Source organism: Pteropus medius, unplaced genomic scaffold, assembly GCF_902729225.1.
Source record: "Pteropus medius unplaced genomic scaffold, Ma_sr-lr_union100, whole genome shotgun sequence".
Lineage (NCBI taxonomy): Eukaryota > Metazoa > Chordata > Mammalia > Chiroptera > Pteropodidae > Pteropus > Pteropus medius.
Window position 1 is genome coordinate 992,782 of NW_024345483.1, and position 15,196 is coordinate 1,007,977.

Consider the following 15,196-nt stretch of genomic DNA (forward strand, 5'->3'; position numbering starts at 1 on the left):
AGCAGTGAGGGAGACTGTCTTGGTCCCTGCCCTCAGAGCCACAGTCTGGAGAGAAACCAGATTCATCAAAACCAACCACATGGTGTGATATGAGCCAGTGATCACTGTGAATGCCTAGAGAGGGGGCGATTGACTGTCTAGTGTGGGAATGGGTGCAGTCAATGGGCCTTCTTAAAGAAGGTGATGTGTGAGCTGAGTCCTGAAGGACCAGTAGGGCTTAGGAAGTCAGTGGAAGACACCAGAGGGTGTTCCAGGTGAGTGAGTCCTGGATAAGTGGAAAAGAGATGTATGGGGAAAAGAGAGAAGTTGAGGGGGGAAGGGAGAAAATGTGAATAGCAGAGTAGAGCAATAACCACAAATAATTTAAAAGAGTTTATTACTTGTAAGTACCTCTATTGCAGATATTAATTTGAAGTCTCCCACCCACCACCAGCCTTCAGGGCCTCTTCAGAAATGTTTTGCATATAAGCATGATGGCCAGAGCTCCTGGTCACCTCCTTCTCCTGGTGGCATTGCCTGGTAGCCAACTACCAGTTACCTTGCTCCTCATTTCCTGCCTGGGAATGGATCAGAAGCCAAGAGCATCATCATCTCTCTGGTCCAGAGAAGACTGCAGAGATCTCACTCCTGGCTGGCAGAGAGACAGATTAACAGAGCAGATGTTGGAGTGCCTGAGAGGAAGAGGCATCTCTGAGTGAGTACCTCCTCTCTCTGTCCTCCTCCACACCCTTAGCCTGCCTTAGGAGACAGACACTGGATAACTGTGATAAATGTCTGCAGCCAATGTGTGAATTACATACATGTGCGTGGAAATTGGGGATGTTCAGAACATATATTAGAAAAGCAAGAACCAAAACCAAGTGGTAAGTGGCTAGGTGTAAAGGTGCCTAGAGAGAAAAGAATATTGCTGCAGAGCACACCATTCCATCTGTAGATGGGCTTCTTTAGGTCAGATTATTGCCTAGGCTCTCAGTTCCAGGAGATGCTTTTTGAAGACAATTCAGCTGCTCTTCTCTTCCTTCCTCAAACTTGGACAGGCTGAACCTCCTGGAAGCCAAGCCAACATGATCTGCAATGTGCACAAGCTTAGCTGTTAGCTGGATTTAGAGGAGGGCTCCTGGGTGATTGAGCCAAAAACCTGGGACCGGAGGCTTTGGGAGAATTCAAGGCAACATGGGGGTAATGTATTCAAATGTGAAGACCTACACAGCTCTTCTAGCTCCTGAGTCAAGGCCAAGGTTGGAGAGGCAATTGGGCTCAAGCCCTTATGGCTTCTCGGCAACAGCTGGCTCAGGACTGTTCATCCCATCGGAAAGGTAATCGTCCTCATTGTTCTGCTTCATCTTGGTCTCCAGAACTGTGATGCGCTGCTTGAGCTTCTGCTGGGCCCCTGTGTACTCAGCCAGAAGGCGGCCAAAGCGAGTGTACATGGTCTCCATATTGGTCTCCAGTTGCTGTAGCTTCTCCTGCACATCTACCTCCATGCTGGCTGCCACCTCATTCTCATCCAGCAGCCCCTCCTTCATCAGGATCTCCCGGCCCCTCTCCTCCAAGACCTTCTTAGCATCAGGATATTCAGTCACAGCTTCCATAAGATCATCCTTGGACAAGCAGAAGAGATCTGAGTAGCCCAGACTGCGGATATTGGCTGTTCGTCGATTGCCCATTTTGCTACCCTTAATGTTAAGGATACTGATCTCTCCAAAGCAACTCCCAGCTGAGAGCAGGGCATACTGAGTGACACCATCATCAGCCACCACTGCCAGCTTGCCTTCCTTGATTATGTACATCTCCTTGCCAATATCCCCCTTGCGGCAAATGTAATCCCCAGGGCTGAAGACCTGAGGACGGAGCTTCAATACCAGCTCCACCAGCAGGCCAGCCTCACAGTCCTGGAAGATGCGCACCTTCTTGAGTGTGGACAGATGGACATTGATGGCTATCTCAGCCCTCAGCTTGGCTGGCAGGTTCTTGAGAACTTCCCGCTCATCCACAGTCTTCTTATTGGTCCACAGGTAGTCAAACCACTTAATGACTTTAGCTTCCATCTCCTTGCTGACCTTGCGGAACTGCATGTAATGTTTGACAGCATCAATCTTGGCCTGGAACTCAGCCCGAGTGGCATTCATGTTGGAGATCATGGAGCCCACATTTCCCACGATGGTAGCAAAGATGAGGACACCAATAAGGAAGTCAAAGATGACAAATAGATACTCCTCATCCTTTACAGGGGGTGGTGTTTCCCCAATGGTGGTGAGGGTCAGTGTGGACCAATATAGGCAATAGATATATTCCCTAGCCAGGTAGCCATACTCAGGGTCAGTGATGTTGGGGTAAACCCAAGTATCAACCCCAAAGCCAATGGATTTGGAGATGGCGTAGTAAATGCAGGCATTCCAGTGGATGATGATCAAGATGTAGAGAACCAGGTTGCTGATGCGGAAGATGTTGGGATAACTAGTGCGTGTCTCAGTGCGGTCAAAAAATTCAAACATGCGAGCAAAGTGTAGCAGGCGATTGAAGCGCAGCTCAGGGTTGTGAATGCCTACAGCAAAATAGACCAGGTCTGTGGGGATGATAGAAGCCATATCCAGCTTGAACTGCAAGGTATGAATGTAGTTGTCTCGCAACTTCTTGGTATCTTTGACCAGCAGCCCTTGCTCTAGGAAACCTAGTAGAGATGCAAGCCAACATATCACTTCAGCCCTCAGGCCTGTCCCTCCCAATAAGCTCATGCATACACTGTTCACTTAACCCTCCTTCCCAAGGAGGGGTATAAGAAATTCATGTAACAGGGCTGGCCAGAGGTACCTAAGAGATCACCCCCTGGACTGAATCTCACTAAGCATGTGTGGACCATGAGGTTCAAAGAAGAGCAGGCACCAACCCGAGTCCCAGCCAGGCAGCTGAGTTTAACACTGGGTCGAGAGGGCTTCCGGAAAATTTTGACTCAGGCCTTCAGACATATGGGTCTTGCTCCTTCCTGTGCATCTCAGTTGCTCACTTACCTGTGCGCAATCGGATTAAGAGATCCACGATGTAGACTGCATCTGAGAAGTAGTCCAACACCAGCCACACTAGGTAGTAGCCTTTCTGTAGGTCACTGAAGCAGGCTCTACAGGAAAACATGGCTGAGTTTTACCCACAAAGGCAGCCAAGGCCCCCTAGAGGCCCCAAACTGAGTGCCTACTATGTGCAGGGATTGGGATGGCTACCAGGGGAACTGATGAATCACAGGCATTCTGGTACCATGGACACACTTACAAGCAACTTCTACTGCAACCCTTATAATTGCATAAACATCATTACATAAGCGTGACCACTGACCATTACTTGTCTGTCTCATCCACTGGACTGTGAGCTCCAAGGAGACATAGACCACCTCTCAGTCATTACTGCATGCCCCACGCCCTAGCCCAGAGCACCAGGATTCACATACTTAACGGGTGTGAGTTGAATGAAAAATAAGTCATTGGAAGGATGAGCTATAACACACAGCTGAACAGCCTCCATGCTCCTCTATTCAACAGACACTTATTGAGAACTCAACATGGAGCACTGGCCAATCCAGGTGAGAGAGAGGTAAGTAGCTGGGATTAGACTAGAGGTAAGTAGCTGGAGAGAGATTGGAGGCTGCAGGAGAGTTTTAGGAGGAATTGATAAGATTTGGTGACTGAATGGTATAGGCCTAGGCAGAGGGCAGAGTAAAGGATAGAACTCAGGATTATGACCCAGTGAGTGCAGTAGTCAAAGGGAGGTGCAATTAATTCTAACTGCTTGGTCACATTTAGAGTAAAACCCTAGCTCCCTCCCCCGGAATGCAGAGCCTGCAGAACTGGTCTGTACCTTCTTCTCTGACTCCCTGTCACGTGTCAGCTAACATATCACCTCTTCAGAGGGATCTACCCTGACCATCCTTTCTCAAGTAGCTACTGCTCCCACTCCCTGGACTCATCTTGGGCATTTGTTTTGTTCATGTTTATTCTCAGCATCCCCCACCAGCCCGAGAGTTCCAAGAAAACAAAGACCATGTGTGTCTCATTCAGCACATTAACCCCAGCACTGAGCCCAGGTGCTCAGTCACATCCTGGCTGAATGAATGAAGGGCGGGAAATGCTGTCAGGGAAAGCTTGTGCAGAGAGTAGTTTTGGAATTAAGACTGTAAGAAAAATCTTCATAGGTTGAAAATGGAGAGAAAAATGTTCTATTGAGGGAACACTATGTTATGATCCAAAGTAGTGAGTGCTGGGACTAAAATGTGTTCAGAAAGTGGAACTAGAGGAATGAGCAGGTCCAGAGGGCCTTGAAGGCCATGTTGAGGTCTTGAACTTCATCCTGTGGGCAATAGGGGTCACTGAAGAGTTTGTGAGGAGGGAGTGACATAATCAGATTCCAGTTTCTACTAACCACACTAGTTACAAGTGTGGAGGATGCATTGGAGGGGGCAAGAAATGTCTATAAAGAATGGGTGCAAGGCTGTCGTATTTGTCCCAGGGAAAGAGGAGGGTGGCCTCACTTTTGGACAGTATTGGTGTGGATGGAGAAGTAGGAACAGGTTACAGACATCAAGAAAAGGATAAAAGGATAGACATGAAGCTGTGCTAGCATATTAAATCAGGGTGGTGGTGGTGGTAATAGGGCAGAGGGAGGCACCACTGACAAGCAGGGAATCCAGAAAGAGGGTTGGCTTTGGATGAGTTTTGTGTCCACAGCTGCAACTGGTATGCTCTCAATCCCAGGGCCTGGAGACTGGGCTGCTTTTGGCCACCCCTTCCCAGACCCTTCCCTGCTCACCTGGCCACCAGCAGGCACCAGTTGTAGAGGACAAGCATGGCAATGACAAAGAGCCAACGGTAGTACCAATCCCCAGCCGGATCTAAGACAAATAGCTCAAATTTCTTCCTGAGGAGACAGACAGAGGCCAGGTTTGGGGACCAGGTCCTCACTGTGACAACATCTCCCACTCCCAGAGGCCAGGGATCCCTAAAGAGCGATGCCTAAGAGGGTGTGCAGGGTGAGGGGTAAGTAGCCTCAGGGCCCCATTTTTCAGGGATCCACACCTGGTACTGGGCATCTGAAGAGAGCTCAGATGGGCAAGGGACACTTCCTTTTCTATTCTGACCCTCTATAGTCCCATTGGCTCCCATGTCTTCCGGAGGCCCCTTGTCCAAAGGAAATGATGAGGGGCAGGGCTTTTATTTGGGTGAGCCTTGGGGCTTGGGGAGGGACTTCCACAGGATGATAATGAGGGCTCAACACCTGTTCCCACATTCGTCCCAGGAAGAAAGAGGAACTCCAAGCAAGTGAGCGCCACGTGCTTCCTGCCCACCCCGCCCTCCCTATTTGCTCCCTGGCCTCCAGCCCCCAAATCACTTTCCCAGATGCTACATCCTGCCTTGGCAAGAGCCCTTATCCTACAGTGGCCAGAGGTAGGGAATGTCGGCTTGGCCAGACATCTGCAGTCGCCTACTCATTCCTCCTAGAACAGACCCTCCGCCTCTGCTTTCTCTGCCCTCCCCACCTCCTCTTGCTCAGTTGTTCCTTAGCTTTCCTGCCAGCCAGCCTCCAGCACGGCCTCTTCAAAGGCCCACCTCTGCTCCCACATTGGCGCGGATATGGGCACACTCTCAACAGCACTGTCTAACTACACCCTCCTCTGCATTTACTGACTGCTGGAACAGAGGCTGCATCCAATTTCTTCCCCCTGCCCTTGCTATTTGCTTCATGAGCAACAAGAGGAAATCTGGCAAGGGACAGATTAGGTGAGAAAAACCACCAGGGGCTCATACGGCAAGTGGACTAATAGCTGTTGGAAAGGCTGTGGATAGAGACAATGGAAATGTTCTAGGCTTAAAATCATAGTAGTTCTACTCTGTCCACCCCTTTTCCTGCCATGGCAGAGCTTGGTATAGACGCTACTCTGCCCCTGATGGTGGCATAAGAAACTCCACCAAGCCCTCTTGATTGCATGATTTGGAGCCCTTCCAGTCCCACAGGCTGGACAGCTATACTTGGTGCCCTTGCCCTCGCCGTCCTTGTCGCTTTTGCCATCCCCTTGCTGTGTCGTCACAGTCTGGAGTTCAGGCCCACGGAAACGCTCGAGGAATGAGTCGGGTCTAGGTTCTTCCTCACGGAAATTCTTGTTGGCCCACTCTCTGATGACCCCCACCAGGCGGGCGATCCTAGAGGTGCAAGAGGGATCATGAGCCAGAGAGAACCATGTGTTTAGAACCTGTGCCCAGGAGCTCAGTGTCTGATGATGGAGCTGGGAAACAGGCCAGGCCATTATTTCCCAATGCTAACAGATAGGATCTTGGCCAGGGCTGAGAGTAGACAGCTGGAGCTCAGGTAAGACTCCAAATGCAGCCAAAGGACAAAGGGAAGACTTCCTGTAGGGGGTGCCATCTCATTTGATTATGAAGAACAAATAGGAAGTTTCCAAGGGCAAGATGGAAGTTGTGTTAAGAGAGGACACGCCTGGAGAAAGGTTGGCCCAAGCTTCCTTATTTCTCTATGAAACCTACAACTCTGGGCTGCAGACTTTGGTGCCCTCTATGTAGGGCCGTCTGCTGGGAAGGGTCCCTCCTTCCCCCTGCCCTGACACTGAGACTATCAAGTCTAAAGGTAAGCTTCCTCTGCTACTCCAAGTTTCTTCATAGAAGCCTCCTCAGGAGGTAAGAGTTGAGCTAGGATAGCACTGACAATGTTTCCCAGAGGCCTTGGTGGAAAGCTCCAGTGGGACTGAGAGGAAGAGAGCCATGGTAGCTACTTTGACAGTCCCCATGGGAGGGAGGGGGTAGCAGCAGGACTGTGGTGGAACCCACCTTTGGAAACCACCCCTCCCCCGTTGGGGGGCATCCATCTCTGCCAGTCTCTGCAGTTCTGAGGAGGTGTCATCTTCAGCCGCAGACTGTGGCCTACAGAGGGAGGAACAGAGTTGACCAAGGGTTCTCTAGTCATACTTTGTCTCCTATCAGCACTCTCCCCTCCTGGGAGGTGCCTAGACATCCTATGGTACCTTTAGAGAGTGTCCTTGAATTGAAGATTGTTTGCTGTGTGACAATGAGGCAGAGCTGGGAGGAAGTAGCAGCCTCTGCGCCATCTTTGAAATGACCAGCCTCAGGAGACTCACCTGCTACTGGTCCTGTGGTCATCTTTGCCATTGACCTTGATAGCAGGAGGTGCATGATGGTTGTGATTATTGGCTGGGGAGCTCTTCACGCCATTAGATTTTTCTGTCATCCTCCATGTACAAGTGGTACCCTCACCTGCCAGGGAGAGGGCAAGCAGAAAGGACAAAGAGGACCCTGACATCCATATAAGGCATGAAAAATGTTGGTAAGCAGTAAGATGAAAACCAGGCCCCATCTAGCAAATGCTAATAACCCTGGGTATTGCTCCAACAGTGCAGAGCAGGGATACTCAGCATTACCTAAGTGCCAGGCTCCAAGCATCGAGAAGATCGTAGTGATCCCCCTACCCTGATAAGTAATTTAAAAGGCAAGAAATATTAAATTGCAAGATGTATATCTTTTTCTTTTACTCCAGTGAATTGTTTGACATACCAACTATCAAAGCTAATATAAAACAAAACAAACAAAAAACCCTTTAAGCCATCTTCTGGTGCCCTGTTTTACAAATGTCTGGTGCATGCTTAGGCTGCTGAGCAATTCCAAACTAGCCACTTCCCCCAAGCTCCTGCCCCATGAGAGGAGATGTATATCTTTGGCTCAAGGCAGCTGACACCCACCACCAGCCTTGTAGTTCTCTCCCAAAACCATCCCAGAACTCATGCTTCTCAGGTAGGAGTTCCATCTCTCACTGACTTCTTCAACCAGGGGCTCTATCTCTAGGGTTTCTTCCTTTCTGTTCCAATTACATTCTCTCCAGCACCCCAAAAACAATGTAACTCAAGCTAAGAAACAGAGAGGAGCCCCATGGGTGGGGCAGGCAGTAAGGAGGAGAAAAGAGAGAACTCCAGTGGGCTCCATAGGCAACGGTCCAAGTCAGGACTCTCTACTCTGGGCCACAGAGAGCCTTGGAAGGGCTAAGCAGAAACATGACAAAGACAGCATTACATTCTAGAAATATCCTTGGGGCTGCTAGCTGGAGACTGGATTATAGAAGGAGCAAGAACAAAAACGAGGTGGGAGAAGGCTGGAGAAGATGGTGCCACTGGAGCATGAGACAGGGCAGAGTGGAGAACTATTTAGGAAGAATGAACAGAACTCAGAGAAGGATTGGGTGTGGGAAGCAAGGAAGAGAAAATGAGTGTGATCATGTAGGAAGAGACTACAGAGTGAGGGTCCAGGCCAGAGCCCTGGAGAGGCCCAACATTTAAAAATTGAGTAGAGGAGGAAGTACCCACAAAATAAACTGAGAGGGAAAAGTCCAGAAAAGAGAAGATTTTGTTCCTCAGTGTCTTTTGCCATGGACTTAGGGAGGTTGAGGCAGGAGAGACTTGGAGCAGCAATTCCCTGCTAAGGCCAGTTGGTAGACCTTACCAGATTTGGTAAGAAATGGTCAGCACAACCACCAGATTGCCTGTGACCTGCCCCGCAGCTTGTTCCAGCTTCTGGAGCTGTCACCATGGTGATAGCAGGCATGTCGACCTCTGTGGTGAGTGGTAATAACAAGCAGCCTCAGAGCTGCTCATCTGGCACTCTCTGTGGGACTAGAGCACCAGGATGCTAATGAGGGGACCTGAGGGAGAGGAACTTGCTTGGACCCTAGAGACAGTAGACCATGGAGATTGAAACTTCCAAGCAACACAAACAAAGCTGGGGCCACTCTCACTGATCAGGGTTTCAGGGCTGGTCTCCCAGAAGCCTGAAAATTTAGAGGGGATATAACACAGTGAATGAAGGTCAGGGGTAGAGGAGAAGCTGTGAAAGGCAAGTCTATTGCAGGAATGGAGGGGAAACTAGTTTGGGGAGGCTGGACCTGGGTTTCAGAGTGAGCTGTACTTACAAGAATAAGGCAAAGGAGTCCAAGGACAGCTCAGAGAGGTTACAAACACCAGGCAGAGGATTTGACACAGCCTATTACTGATAGAGAGACAGTGCAGGCCCAGCTTGCCAGCACTTGAATCTCTCCCCTCCTCACTGATCATCCCCAATAGCACTGGCCCTGAGCCCACAAGAGGGTAGCTCTGGGGGCACATGATACAAATTATGCCCACTCTAAGGTTCTGGCACCAAAAGAGATTCCTCTCTCATGATCCCTGTTCTTTCTTTGCCATTAACAAGCCCTTCTCTGAGCCTGGATGCCCAGAGGTGGCTGTTCTGCCACACATACTACCCTACATCAGAATTTTCCCTTCAGGCCACTTGCCAGGGAACAAGCCCATTCCAAGAAACTTTATCTAGTCCCAAGGCTTCAGTTACCATCATGTCCCAAACCAAATGTCTCTTCCAAGCTGCCCACCCATATCTCCAGCTGCTTCTCCTTTGAGGCACCTCAAACACAACATAGCTAAAAATGAACTTGACACCCTTTTTTACAAATTAGCTTCTCTTCCAATTTACCCACCTCATAAAGAGGCCTGTCCTCTACCCAGGCACCCAAGCCAGAAACCTGGATGTCAATCATACTCCTTGTTTCTTTCGATCATTATCACATCCAAGCAGCCTCTGTCTTTAGTCGATTGTCCCCCCAAAGTGTGAAAGCTCTGTCTATCGACTGCTCTCTGTGTCCAAGGCCCTGTTTAAGTCTTGAGCCTTTGCTGTCACTCTCTAGGCCTGCTGCAACAGACTGAGTATTCCAGCACTCACTGAGGTCTGGACACCAACAGGGTTTCCTGGGAGTTAAAGCTCTCAGAGGGGATGAGCTACCCCTGTAGCATGAGAGCATATAAGGAGGCTAAAAGGAGAGTTCTCAGGAGCTGCAAAGGTGACAGATGGCTTGAGGAACTAAGTGGAGGAGACTGAAGACAGGCCCCTGGGAAGGGAGAGTCTCAAGAGCAGAAGAATTTGCAGGGCCATCACCCCACCACAATGTCTGGAAGAACAGGGCTGCCTATAGAGCCTGAGCCTTCCTCTCTCTGAAATGAGAGAGCTGGAGGGGCCCTGCATCCACCAACAGGGGCCTAGCTGGTGATCTTATCCAGAGTAGACTCAGGAGTAGTGGGAAAATAGGGAATATTTTGCAAGGTTTCAGAGTAAGTAGTAGGAGGTGAGGAACAAGAGATAGAGAATGTAGCTCTCTTTCTAGAACCTTGACTGAGAAAGGAGATAGTGTGGGAACTGGAGAGTATGGGCTTAGGAAAAGTTCTCTGTGTTGCAATTGCTGTTATCCTTTTACAGAAAGGAGATAATAAAGCCAGTGCAAAGGTTTCGAGGAGGATTCAATAGATAATGAAAATATCTGTGCTTGTGACCAACTCCAGTTAATGCCGGAACTCATGAAAAAGATGTATATGGTGGGTCCAGGTACCAGAACTGGTGAGAGACTTATCAAGTACATAGGCAGAAGGGCCACTGATGAACAGGCCAGGAGGGAGAGAGGTGATACACAAACATTTTAGATGGGGTTAAGGGTACAGTGAGAGACAGTTGAAGAAGCTCACACAAAAAATTCCCAGCATTCTCAGAGAAATGAGAGAGGCATCAGGCAGCACTAGATGCAAACTTTGGAGGAAGCCAGAAGGTTTGCAATAGCTGCTGCGAGGAGGCACAGGAGAGACCTGGGGGAAGGACTGGGCTGAGTGAGGAGGACTACAGACCATGGAGTCGACAGAGAAGAGAGGTGGGCAGAGGTCCTAGATAGAAAGTGGAATCCTCAAGAAGGGAGACTTACAAACCAAGAGTAAGTCACGATAATTCTGCAAAAAGCCCAACATCAATTATGGTGTACTTCTGGGCCTCTTTTCTCCTTATCTACAAGTTAAACAACTAGTCCAAGACTTGTGTAGAAAAACCAGCCTAGTCCAAGAAGTCTCTTGGATGCTGGCAGAAAGCATTCTGAAGACAATTCTTTCAGGGATATTAAGGCCAGGGACAGAAGAGATAAGTTAGTCATATAGCCAAAAATAGAAGCAGAAGCTACTAACTTCAAGTTTGAGGCCATTCAAGTTCTCACAACTAGCCAGTGCTCTTTTTTTTTTTTCATTCATTCATTTAGTCCATACATACTCTCCAGGCACCTGCTGTGTACCAGGTCTGTGCTACATGCTGAGGTTCTGGAGATAATCTGGCAGAGTCTCTGACCTCAGTGTTGCTCCCAGAATGAAAGAGAAAACAGCCAGGAACACAATTCATCCTGAGTCACTTGTTTGTTCACCTCTATTGTATTTCTCAGTGGCATTTAACACAGCTTATCTACTCTCTCCTTCTTAAAATAGATTTCTTCTGGTTATCCTCCTACCTCACTGACCACTTCTTCCAGTATCCTCCAAAGAAGCCTCCTCCTCTTTCCTAACTCTAAAGTTTAGAGTGTCTTGAACTCAGTCTTTGGATGGAATCTTTATCTTTTATGTCTTCATCTTTCCCTCATCTAGTCTGTGACTTCAAACACATCAGTATGCTGATGACTTGCAAATTTATAACACCAACCCAGCCTCTCCCTTGAACTCCAGTTTGCCTCCTTGACATTACCACTAGGATGTTGAATAGGCATCTCAGACTGAATATGTGCAAAATCGATCTTCCCTTCTAAACTTTATCCTCCCATACTCAACAAAGGCAAGGCCATTCTCTCACTTATTCAAGTCAAAGCCTCAGAGTTATCCTTGACTCTTCTCTTTCTTTCATACTCCCACATCTATATATGCAAATCATGTGGACTCTACCTTCAAAACATACCCTGTATCCAATCACTTCTCACTATCTCCACCATTAACACCTTAGTCCAAGATACCATCTTTTCTCAGTGCCTGGCATGTGGTAGATGCTCAATAAGTAAATTTTGAATAAATAGTCAATAGATGATAACCTGCATCTTTCCCAGTCCATTACTTCCTCTCTTTCTACTTCCATTACTCACCTTAGGCCTCCACTATATCAATTAATTGATTTTAAAGGAATATTCAACACTTCTGCTTCTGGACAAGATGGAGCAACAGGAAACAGATATACCCTCCAGAATGAAATAACCCAAGTTAGGCAAAATATATGAAAAGACAATGTTCAAGACATTAGACATTAGGCAAAAATAGGTCATTATCCCTAAGAGACAGGAAACAAATGAGGTGATCTCTACAATTACTCTAGTTTACTCTCTTGTGAGAGTCTCCAGGCCATGGCACAGAGAGGTGGAACCCAAGTGGAGCCTGAAAGATTCCCTAGGTTGAGAATACAGATAAGAGAATCCAAGGAGACCAAAGCAGTTAGAGTTTGCAGAGAAGAGTACTGAAGAAATGAGAGAAGCACAGAGAAAGAACTCTGGAGATCTGCAGAGAGTCCCTCTCAAGTATTCAGCTGAGCATTTATCGGCATACACCTATGTGGAAGCTATCCATGGCTGGGGAGAGAATCATTCCCCAAAATTAGAGGTTATAGTCCCTAACCCTAACAAAAGACTTAGAATAGTGCCTAATGCTATCAACTAGACTGGAAAACCTTATGGGGTATTGGGTAGTATATCCAGAAATATCTGGCACCTATAATGGGGAATAATTGGTTTTTAGACTGAACACTGTTCTGGTTCCACTGGGGAAAAAAATCTGAAAAGCAAGACTCAAAAGAATCAAACTCTTTCCAAGTAACTAAACTTCATCGCAGAACAAATCTCAAAAATATTTTTGGAAATAAAAAAGTATTTAGCATGCAACAAGAGAAAACTCACAGTGTGTGGCATCCATTCAAAAATTACCTGGCGTGCACATAATTTCTCCTTAATGAAGCAGAAACAATCTATCAATAAGAACTGACAGAAATATAAAATTACCAGACAAGAGTATTAAAACAGTCAATATAACTGTATTCCATATATTCAAAAAGTTAAGTAAGGTTATGGAAAATATGAAAAGACCCAAATCAAACTTCTAAAGATGGAAACAACATATTATGAGATGAAAAGAATACGTTAGATGGAATAACAGCAGATTAGATATTGCACAAGAAGAGATTCGTGAATTTGATGACGACCCAGTAAAACTATCCAAAATGAATCACAGAGAGAAAAGAGAATCCGAAAAAGAAAGAGAAAAGCATCAGCAAACTGTGGTACAACTTCAAGTGGTTTGATACAGATGTAGTTGAAGTTCCGGAAGGAAGGGAGAGAGAAAAGATATTTGAAGAAATAATGGCAAAAAGTTTTCCAAATTTGATACAATTATAAACCCACAGATATAAGAAGTTCAATGACACTCAAGCACAAGGAACATGAAGAGAACTGTACCAAGATACATTGTAATCAAATCATACAAATCCATTGATAACAGGAACATTTTTAAAGTAGCCAGAGAAATAAGACACACTATGTACAATCAAAAAAGTAAGGGTGGTATCAAATATCCACTAATAAGGGTGAGGATGACAGCAGCACCTCTCTGCTGAGCTTCAGGTTTTCCTTCCAGCTTCCAACTGGACATTACTCTCCAGCTGCCCTTGGAGAAGCACATTTCACCTTGTCCCAAATCACACTGAATTCATCACCACAGGCATTTGTGACAGACTGAGCCTTCAAGCCTTTAGCTTCTGAAACTCAAACTTCCCCCTGAAGAGCATGTCCATGTTCATTCTCCCTGTGCACAGCTTCCTGTCAACTTCCCACAGTCCTGGGGTGAAGCCTGAGTCCAGACTATGCTGCTCTTCTTGCCAGCACCCTCATTCACTAGAGTGTGCGCTGCCTGAAAGCAAGCATCAGTGTCTACATTGTTATGCAGGGACTGACACCTAGAAAGCAGTCCATACACATTGGTGGAAGGAAGACAGAAGAAAGAGAAGGAGGAAAGGAAGAGGCTATAAAGGTTAGACCTTGGTGCAGTTCTGAGGAATCTCAGGAGGTAGAACTGCTAGTAAGGAGGAACTCCAGTGCGTCTTCCCAGAGGGTTCATGAAACTCTCCAGGTGACCAAGTCTTATAGCTTCTTTTATAGTCCAGGCCATCCTGGCCTCAGATTCCAAGTTAATAGAAGTCAAAATTTTTCACTGTGATTGGGAAGGAAATTCTTTCAAGACTAACAGCCTAGAGAGGCAGACTCCAAGTCTCAGCCAGAAACTAGTGCCCCAGATATTCAATTCTGACCATTGCATTGGAAAAAGTCCTGGACAGCAGGCAGGGAACGGTGTCAAGGGGAGGGTCCATGGGTGGCAGGGCATAAGGTAGGCAGGGAGAAAATCAGGGAGGTAAGCAGGCAGGCCAACAGCAACAAGAAGAGCCAAGAGGAAGCTAGAACTTGGGAGTGAGAGGCAACTTCTTATTCACTGAGCAGCTACCATGTGCTAAATATTTGACCTAAGTTAACTTATTGAATCCTTACAACAACCTGACAAAGCTGTTACTATTGTTATCCCCATTGTACAGATTCATTAGCAAGCAATATGGCTGCAAAAGTGCACTCAGCCAAATGGCCAGCCTGGAAGGTGAACAGAGCCAGGCATTTGGGCAATACCAAGAGGAGAGTTAGGTCAGAACTACACCAGGCTCGGCAGATTCTTGGAGCTGACTTGAGTGTGGAGTTGAAGCTGCAATGACCTTTTGTGCCCCAGGCCTGGGGGTATAGGGGAAAGAGACCCAGCCATGACGGAGAGTTGCAGGAGCTGGGAGTAGGCAGCCCCAAGCTGGAGGTGGAGAGAATGCCTAGCACTGTCTAGGCAAGCAGTGGGTCCTTGATGCTGATCTGTTTTTGGCTATCATCAGCCATCCTGAGGTCAGGCTCCGGGCTAACACTTTCATGAAATAGATGCTTGAGAACTATTTGTTGAGTAAATGAAATCTCTAGTGGGACACAGAGAAGGCAAGGTTTTGCCAATGGTAGGCCTGGGTGGTTGGTCACTACTTTGAGAAAGGTCTGGAGCCTCTAGTGAAGACACCATTACATCAGAAATTTCCCATGGTTGGGCTACTTTTGCCAAGAGAGGCTTTACTTCTTTATAAAGATAGGGCTGGAACAGTGTATCTGACATCAGTAACACTCAGTCCCAAGGGAGGCTCCTCCTAGGACAGGCTGAACTCTAGAGATAGTAGCTCATCCCCTAGCTCCTGCTGTCCTCACTGAGAAGCTGATCCCATGGTCCATATCCCCAGGTGCCCAG

The 15,196-nt window shown here is 47.4% G+C and overlaps 1 protein-coding gene across 1 annotated transcript; it reads right to left on the reverse strand.

Moving 5' to 3' along the window:
- Positions 1 to 1,001: 1,001 nt before the first annotated feature.
- CNGA2 (cyclic nucleotide gated channel subunit alpha 2) lies at positions 1,002 to 7,249 on the reverse strand. Its single transcript, XM_039873946.1, has 6 exons — positions 7,133 to 7,249; positions 6,825 to 6,917; positions 6,012 to 6,182; positions 4,795 to 4,902; positions 3,009 to 3,115; positions 1,002 to 2,671 (listed from the first exon to the last, which is right to left on the reverse strand). The coding sequence occupies exons 1-6, from the start codon at positions 7,240 to 7,242 to the stop codon at positions 1,266 to 1,268; spliced, it is 1,995 nt and encodes a 664-aa protein (XP_039729880.1). The 5' UTR covers positions 7,243 to 7,249; the 3' UTR covers positions 1,002 to 1,265.
- Positions 7,250 to 15,196: the final 7,947 nt, after the last annotated feature.

Coding starts and splice junctions, on each gene's coding strand:
- CNGA2 (XM_039873946.1), bottom strand. CDS start 7,242: ATGACAGAAAAATCTAATGGCGTGAAGAGCTCCCCAGCCAATAATCAC. Junction 6,183..6,824: donor GGGAGGGGTGGTTTCCAAAG/GTGGGTTCCACC, acceptor TTGCACCTCTAG/GATCGCCCGCCTGGTGGGGG. Junction 4,903..6,011: donor GGCGAGGGCAAGGGCACCAA/GTATAGCTGTCC, acceptor CTGTCTCCTCAG/GAAGAAATTTGAGCTATTTG.